Source organism: Nelumbo nucifera, chromosome 1 (assembly GCF_055504915.1).
Source record: "Nelumbo nucifera cultivar China Antique chromosome 1, China Antique-T2T, whole genome shotgun sequence".
Taxonomy (NCBI): domain Eukaryota; kingdom Viridiplantae; phylum Streptophyta; class Magnoliopsida; order Proteales; family Nelumbonaceae; genus Nelumbo; species Nelumbo nucifera.
The window spans coordinates 76,813,049-76,822,062 of record NC_142649.1 but is presented as its reverse complement, the minus strand read 5'-3'; the positions used below and the strand labels follow the sequence as shown (position 1 = coordinate 76,822,062).

The 9,014-nt window shown below is 35.6% G+C and overlaps 1 protein-coding gene across 2 annotated transcripts; it reads right to left on the bottom strand.

Moving 5' to 3' along the window:
* Positions 1 to 502: 502 nt before the first annotated feature.
* LOC104605732 (Outer arm dynein light chain 1 protein) lies at positions 503 to 7,835 on the bottom strand. Of its 2 annotated transcripts, XM_010270620.3 has the most exons (6): positions 7,595 to 7,784; positions 5,703 to 5,983; positions 5,516 to 5,567; positions 4,024 to 5,407; positions 3,757 to 3,903; positions 503 to 1,333 (listed from the first exon to the last, which is right to left on the bottom strand). In XM_010270620.3, exons 3-6 carry the CDS (start codon positions 5,564 to 5,566, stop codon positions 711 to 713), a joined length of 2,205 nt encoding a protein of 734 aa, XP_010268922.1. In that variant the 5' UTR covers position 5,567; positions 5,703 to 5,983; positions 7,595 to 7,784; the 3' UTR covers positions 503 to 710. The 2 variants fall into 2 exon arrangements, with proteins under 2 accessions (XP_010268922.1, XP_088742560.1); XM_088886434.1 differs by having other exon boundaries at positions 5,516 to 5,983; positions 7,595 to 7,835.
* Positions 7,836 to 9,014: the final 1,179 nt, after the last annotated feature.

Here is a 9,014-nt window from a genome sequence, read left to right as displayed (position 1 = left end):
CCACCTTAAAGGGAGTAAATGATACCCAAGAGGCCAGAATAATAAATTTTTCTTGGCCCCCATATAAATATGAAAAAAGAAATGAGATTTTTAGTCAATGGAAATTAAAATCCCTTTGACCAACTTTCTCCCTCTCAAAATCCCAAAAAAGAACACCCCCTAAATATGGTGAATACATAAATCAGTTTTAAGATAACGGGACTCGACATAGAACTCAAAAAAAAAAACGAGATGTTCACTAATTAGTCACTAATTAGAAATTCATCCAAGGTCAAACCATGATGACATAAATTTCCATTCATTTAGTGATTTAGGCAGTTATATGAAACCAAGACCAGTTCACCGTTTCTTTGATTCTTTGATTAAACAAACTAGTCGACTGGTTTTCGCCTTAATGAATTATAGTTTTTTCTTTTTAGAATATGGCCAAACCAGCCAAAGGTCTGCATCACTGGTCCACTTTTCCAAACACTGGAAATTATTTGCAAGATGCAACAGCAGATTATCTTAAATTATTATGGCCAACAAAAAATCTATATTTAAAGTGGATATTTGTCCAATATCTGAAAAATTCACGTTCTAAGTCGGTTCCAAATAGTTGGTATCAAGACTGAATAGAGTTCAGTGGTATCTAAAAAAATCCAATTTTATGCTAACACCAATGATAAATTAAAAGATGAACATGAAATCATAAACACATGGGCATCATCTCATGATGCTCCAAGGTTTCCTTCGCTTTTGCTCCGGTGTAAAGAGAGATCAGACCGCAAATTTAGGAGCTTGTTGCCAAGGTCTATATGATGGTGGCGATGATTAATGGCTCTGGTTCCATTTGGTGGGAGGTGCCCATGTCGACTTCTGGATCGCTTTGGTGAACTCACGACCTGACTAGTACGACCATGGCTAGATGAAGATGGCTTGTGAGAGGCAGCTATACTATGAAGTCCTTTCCGTGCTAACTTATGTTCTGATCTCAGGGCACTGTCAAACTTATGTCCGGTGATAGCTGATCGAGTTGGGCGATCAGCAACTTCTTTAGAAGAAATGGCTTTGATCGGCTGCCTATTGAAGTAAACCAGATGGGGGAGAAGACCTTGTAGATATTTCTTCAGTTGTTCATCTCCTACATTCCTCTGTGCTGGATTGCCTTCCAAGCTGATGGCTTGTAAGGAACTATAGTTAGCTGCAAGTTGGCCAAGACATTTCGCTGTTGAGATTTTGTTGAAGCGCAAATCCAGGATGTTCAGTTTGAGAAGACGATGAAGACCTTCCACCTCGCTGATTTTGTTTCCAGACAGATATAATTCTTTTAAGGAGGAACAAGAAGCTAGGCCTGAGATGACCAGAGAATTAATAGATAGATTAATGCAAGGGAGTCAATACATGAAGGCCAAGAGTGGTGTATGTAAAATATAATACAATAAAATGTATCCAACCCAGAATCATGCAGAGTTGCTGAGCAGAAACAACATATTAGGATCCAAATCTTCTAATAACTAAGCACCGAAAAATAATGCACAAGTCTATCTAGTGTTGCTTGTATGATGTTAAGGATGAGACAAGACAGAAATTTTCAGAACCTTAAGTTCACAGGACCTTTTTTTGATTGGTAACAAGCAGGAGATATTAATAACACCCGACATAATATTCACTAATATGATATTTATGACCAAAGGCCCAAAAAATATGAAACAATATCAGGAACTAAAGTATTCAGCATAAAAACGCCAATAGGTAAAAACACAGAACATGCATACAGGAATATGGATGTGAACAACATGGTGAACTTGCATATGAACTTTCACCTTTAATATGCCAAAATATTTTGATGTCCAATATTACTCATAAATCATGCATAGTAAAATGAATGATCAGAGGCAAAAAAGTTTCCAAATTTTGCATAATTCTTGAGCCAGCAGCAACCCAAAAAATAAGAACTTTTTCCATTACTTGCTATGCAGTATGGAAGGTTAGTACTTCGAAGATGTGTTAACACACATTTAGGCAAGAATAAGCATAACCAAACCAAGACAGTTGTAACCTGTTTGGATTTCACATGAAATGGAACCATTTTATTTTAATTTTGCATAGCGTTTGATCCACAGCGACATTATTTCATGTGGATTCATTTCAAGTCAAGAGTATCTTTGAACAATGTTTTAAAAACCGACCCGGAACTAGAACCATTCTGGCCACAGGTTTCTGGGTCAACAATTCGACCATCCGGTTCGAATGGACAGCCCATTCTGACAAAAAAAATTTTAAAATTAAAATTAAAAAAATTAAAAAACGATCAAAACCGTTGAATGGGTTAACGGTTCAACCACCTGGGCCAACTGGTTGTTGACCAATTCAACGGTTTTGGCCAGGGGTCGGGTTTGGGGTAAAACGGAACCGATTGCTTGGACGGTTCCTGAGCCAAATAGTCCAACCATCCGGGTCAACAGCGGTTCAAAAACACTGACTGTGAATGAGTTCATTTCAAGAACGTGAAATGACATCATTCATTCCAACAAAAGCAGGAATTGATCCATTTTAGCTGGAGAACTAGGGCTCTAAAATGTCAATTAATAGATTGTTTGGGCTCTAAAACAATCTATTAATTGACACACATGATATTCATTATAATCTGAATACCAAATTGAAATTAATTGCTTGAAAGATTAGTCTGGAAACAATCTCATGAATCTAGAGCAATGAAAATATAAACACCTGATGATCTATGACATGTCAGCAACAGAAAGACAAGCAGTTTGTGGAATCAAGAATATAACGCCTAATATCATTACTAAAATGCTTCAAGTTTCTTGAAGAAAAACATCAATTCAAGACTAACAGTTATCTGTGGTAGAAGCTATCAAGATCCCTCAACCATTTCCTTGAGGCCCATTCGCTTTTTGGTAAGTTACTTACCCAGGTAAATGCAGTTACCTGGGTAAGTTTTTCCCGGGAAACACTTACCCAGGTAAGTGCATTTACCCATGTTCTTTTAACAGTTATCTGTGGTAGAAGCTATCAAGGTCCCTCAACCATTTCCTTGAGGCCCATTCGCTTTTTGGTAAGTTACTTACCCAGGTAAATGCAGTTACCTGGGTAAGTTTTTCCCGGGAAACACTTACCCAGGTAAGTGCATTTACCCATGTTCTTTTATTTCTCATTTAAATAAGGCAATGACCATTTTAGCCATAAAAAATCTATTATTAAAAAAGGCATTTTTGTCCCATTCAAGTGTTGGGAACTTTCCCCCTAGGTGGGAAAGTTATTTACCCACCTAGGAGATGGGTACCACTTACCCGGGTAGGTGATACCCAGGAAAATTAACTTTCCCTGGTCCCCACATAAATCTGAAAAAAGAACATGGGATTCTTGGTCAATGGGAAATTGACCAACTTTCCCCCTCTCAAAATCCAAAAAAAGAACGCCCCCTAAGTATATGGTAAATATATAATGGGTGGCAAACAGATGCATAAAAGCAACTAAAAGTAAGCCACAAGCAGTAAATTTCTGCATGTGAGACCTGAATTTCTACAACCTACAATCTAGCAGGCTATCATAAAATGTACTGAAATAATCTGAAATGATTAAGTAACTAAGCATCAAAAGCAAATGGCATACACCCATGATTGTGAGTAATTTTATGGCCCTCAATAACATGAAACTGTATGCTACAGTGAAGAGTTGAATAGGAGACACCAACATGGCACAATATAAGAAACAACTAAGAATATCTACATACTAGTTCATCAAAAGCCATACCATGACCAATTCTGAATATCCGATTGTAGCTTAGGTCCAGTATACGGAGGCGTGTAAGTTCCCGGAGGCCTTCTATGGTGGAGATGTTGTTTTTTGACAGATTTAACATATGGAGACCACGTGGAAGAGAACCAGAAGTTATCCTCACTGGCAATAAGTAAAAAAGAAACTTCAATTGCATTTCAACAACTCGGAAAACACATTAAACTAAAGACATAATAAAAATAAGAGCCTAGTAAAAAGTTTATAGTGTTATAGCACACCTACCTATGGCATTTCCTGATAAATTAAGCACTCTCAGGCTTACAAAAGCACTAAGATATGGGATCACAGCCAGCCCAAGATTTGTTAGTTGAGCTGTTGTGGATGTGGCAGTCAAAGAAGAGATATAGTTCTTTGCTGCTTCCATGGCAGGAATGATCTTGGTATCCAACTTTGCCACAGCAACAGTGCCCAATGCATTGGAACCTTTCTTTACCTTATCAGTAGAATAAGGTGGTATTTCTGGTTCTTCAAAAGGACTGGTGCAATCATTAAGATCAATTGTGCTGACCCACTCCTCAATACGCTTTATTTTGAATTCTTTGCTTGGCAATTCATCCCACCTTCGTACTGATGGTTCTCCCTGAAGAATTTTTTCCGTGCCTACACTGTCCATTCCTGGTGTTGTCCAGTTATCCTCTAAGCTAATAAGATTATAAGAATCACAGCCTCCACTCATAGGACTACATTTATCCTTTTCACTCCCAGATATGTTATTATCTTTTTCATCACCTGTCATTGCATGAGGTTCTCCTTTCCCCTTTGCAACTAGACTACCCAGGTCCTCATAAGATCTGCAGCAAGGTCTTATGAATACAGGCGTAAGTGAACCTTCTTCATTAGGAGGGGTATAGACTCCCAGGTTGGGTAAGGAACATGATTTAGTGATCATCAGTAGGGTAGTAGGTGTATGTTGTCCAGAGTCATTGGCATGGTCACTAGATATCTGTGTCGTAGAATCTTCATGACCTCTTTCTAGCTGCTTTGAATCTCCAATTGGGAAGATGGTTTCTTCATGACCTTCTCTTTCTAGCTGCTTTGGATCTCCAATTGAGAAGATGCTTTCTTCACGACCTTCACTTTCTAGCTGCTTTGGATCTCCCATTGAGAAAACGCTTTCTGCATGACCTTCTCTTTCTAGCTGCTGTGGATCTCCAATTGAGAAGATAGTTTCATTATGCACCAGGTTGGAGTTAGCTTGAGAAGGTTCAGAGACCATAGCTTCCTGATGCAAGCTCATTTCTGGGTCCCTGCTGTCAAATGGTTCAATCAACTCACTTCGGTCAACAACACCAAGAATTTCACTATAGTTCTTTCCTTGGGAACCATCACATGAAAATCCTTGATCTAACTCATCATCAGAGTTGATGCTGCTAGAAACAATCCCCTCCCTGTCCAAACCACTTCCCAGAGACTGGCTCTTTTTAAGAAGGTGCACTCTGTGATGAACTGCCATATTGCCATCATGGCTGAAACTACTCATTTCCTCAGATTTTGAGCGACAGCCCACAGAAGAAGAACTCTTTACTTGCTCAGCACTTAAGCTTGAAGAGATGCTTGGGGCCTTCATAGGTTTGTCCATTGTTGCAGATGATTGTTGAAATGCTTTCTAGTAAGAGTAAGAGAAATGATATGCACCAGTCAGAAAACCAGAAAATCATAGTCTCTGTTAAGTTTCATTTTCGACCTCAATGATTTGAAGTATTCTATAACATACCTTTGACCTTGGATAATGGATGTGGGCGTGGAAGCATGAAAACCTAACCATCCTGGTAAAATATATAAGAGCTTCATCCACACTCTAACTGTATTTTCAATATTGAAAAGCTATTGAAAGAAAAAGTATTTTGTACATCTAAATTAGTCCAAAAAACAAAGGTTGATGATGCCTAATATGCAATTACCAACTATCAGAAAGTAGGCAATCTTTCAAATTTTCTGACTCTTAAGTCCTAGCAAAATATTAGCCATAGTCAAGTGAGAGACCCTCCGAAACACGACACAATCTCCAAATGTGGGATGATCTTGATCTTCTAAGCACACACAATATAATCACCCTGTCATAATTACCCCACACCCACTTAGAGGTGCGAGAAGAGTATGATTTTGTTGCAGCGGCCAGAGTGAAAGAAACGCTCTGTCAACTAAGAAAAGCAAATACCAAACATATAGAAGAGATGAACACCTGCCACAGAAGAAAACGATGAAATAAGCTCTGAGACGGATATAGCATAACATGTATATCTAATTTTGTAACTGGTAGCTAGGTAATGTAAACAAAAGAATAGATTGATTGCAGAATAGAGGTATAATGATTTTTTAAGACAGAAGAGAGGCAATAACATAATAGGAACTGCAAACCATAAGACAAAGAATACATGGATTGAAATGTAGGGAAGATCTCTGTGGTTCTGTGAAAGCTCATGATACTGATGCTTACTGCTTCAATTCCAATGGCTCCTTTGAAAATAAGGATGCTGGTTTTGGAATAATGAGATGTGAAGAACCTCCATGGTCACTAATTCCATTAACTTCCTAGCCTCCACTATCTTAATTCTAAAAACTGAGCCCATCTTAAAGGGCCTCCATATTGCTTTTGATCACTGTGTGCAACTGTTTTCAGATTACTACAGATCTGATAGAATCAAATAGTGCACCTTGGGGTGTTCCAAAAGGCTGTGGATAATTTATGCCAACCCTTTGTAAATCAGACACTTCATCCATGCCTTATCCCAACTATATGGGGTCGGCTACACTTGATTAGTCTTTTTTTTTTTCTTTTTTTGAAAACAAATGCTCAGTAGACACTTGGCTGGTCAAGTTGTTGCTGTTATTTTGGAAATGAAGCATGAACCTAAACAGTGGCGCTGACTTTTTTGAAGAATTAACAATTTATTGATGAATGATGACGCAGTTTTCTAAACACCAAACAGATGAATTCCATAGAGCTTTTATTCAAATAAGAGTGCCAAAGGGTGTAGTACATATACAATAACTTAGATATTTCTAATCCCGGCAGCCATCTAGACAAACGTAGAATGCTTTCTCTAGAACATACAAACACAGATTAGGATATATGAGCTATTTAATTTTAGAAACAGGATGCAAATTCAATTTGTACAGTCCTTTTAAAGTCGGTTATATAATGCCAACATATGGAAATTGAACATGACAACCTACATACAAATAAGCATAAAAAAGATGTATAGGTCCCGATCTCCAACCATGAACTCAAGATAGAAAAACCATCTCAATCTACCGAGTAAAATTGGGTATATAAGACTGAGCCCTATATATTTATTTGGCTGCATATGTAAAATTATAATGGATTTTAATGAATATGAGCTGAGAAGAAATTCGGAGTTGTTCCAGATTAGAACAAACTACAATTGAGAGAAAGAAATCCTCTACACATGGAAAGTTGGAAACAGAGAGGGAGAGAGCTATTGAAATTAAAACATAAAATGAATGAATCAACGACATCTAGGACGACGGTAAACAAGAACAAAACATCACCCGTGAATCAAACATTAGAAACCATCCGATCAATACACCTACCTCATATCACCAAACACACCACAGAAACACACCATACAAAATCAAAAGGAAGACAGGAAAAACAAATCTTGAGTTCAATATCAAGCCAGACAAAGTCTAAAAAGAGAAGAAAAACAGCCTTAAATGATACCCATAGACACATTAAAGAACAATTATCGAGCCACACGAACAAATAATAAAGATTGGGAAAAACTAGAAAAAAAAATCATGAAAAGAAAGCTGGAAACAGAGATCTGACCTCTCTAAAGCCAGATTGTAACAGGAATTATTTCTGAGGAACGATTTCTCCCACAAAGATCTCACGAGGACCAGACTGTATTTGTTACTACGGGAAAGCAGAACCAGTCGTAGATATTGGGCAAAAACCGATAGTTAAACAGATTAGATTCGATTCTAATTTGTAGAATGAGAGAAATAGAAGGTGCAACGAAACAAAACAGAAGGGAGGTGATATGAGTTAAATGTTTAATTGCTTACCCTACCGAAGTACGAGGGCTGGTATTTACGAGCAATCGGACGACTCCGATTTTCTCCCGCAAATTTCCCTTCCTTTTTCAGCCTTTAAAAAGTTTTTACCGTTTTTTCTTTCCCAATTCCCTTAAAACTCGGTTTTCGTCCATCCCGTTAAAAATCCTTTCTAGTGAATCCATTTTCGCTTACACTCGGGTTTGATACGCCTCTCTATCGGTGCTCATCGGTGGATACCGTGTCATAAGCCTCAATACCGTTGTGCTATCTTGTATCCTCCCCTATCGATATCGATAGGATACACTTCATAATATTGTGTTAATATTTTAATCATTGCTAGGTTATTTAGCGTCCAAGAGCACAAAGATGTTAACCATCAAGTTACCTTCTATTTTGTGATAATAAATTAAATAAATTATTTTTTATTAAAATTAATTTTTACATTTAATCTAAATAAATAATATATTCAATAATTCCAAGTATAAACTTAACAAGAATAATATTTAAAGTTTTTATTTTACTAATCAATAAAATAAATAATTTATCAAATCTATATATATATATATATATATAAATAATTTTTCATTTCAATAAATTTATACAGATAAAAATATTATTAATAGAATGATTATTTTAATACTTAAAATTATTTGTGTAGACTTGATAAATTATAATAATTATTTTATAAATTATTAATTAATATTATAATTTGCATTAAATAACAATATATATATTATTACAAAGATAAAGTATTGTTTATAAAATATTTGAGAATATAATATAAATTGAATCTATCAAATCCACTAATCTATATTTAATTAAAAATTATTTTTTTAATTTAACAAATTCATAAAAATAAAATATTAATAATGGAATAGTTATTTTAGTAATTAAAATTTATGATTTTTTATATGGTATGCATCTTCAAAGTTCTAATAAATTTGATATATTTTAAGTTAATATTATATATTTTTATAAATTATTAATTTTTTCATTTACATTTTATATAAACATATTTATTGTTTGCACAAATGAAAGTATTATTTGTGAACATTTGTGAATTAATTTTTAGTTGATGTTAAAACTTGAAAATAGTAAAATAAAAATAATTGATATAATAACTTAAATATAATGGTTGCATATGTTTTGTGCCTTGGATTTTAATAAAAATAAAAATTGATGCATTATCA

Bases quoted from the DNA above. Each gene is read 5' to 3' on its own strand.
- LOC104605732 (XM_088886434.1), bottom strand. From the start codon at position 5,566: ATGGTTAGGTTTTCATGCTTCCACGCCCACATCCATTATCCAAGGTCA. The intron at 5,408-5,515 runs GTATGTTATAGA...TACTCTTACTAG, and splicing joins TCCATTATCCAAGGTCAAAG to AAAGCATTTCAACAATCATC. The intron at 3,904-4,023 runs GTAGGTGTGCTA...ACTTATTGCCAG, and splicing joins TTTATCAGGAAATGCCATAG to TGAGGATAACTTCTGGTTCT.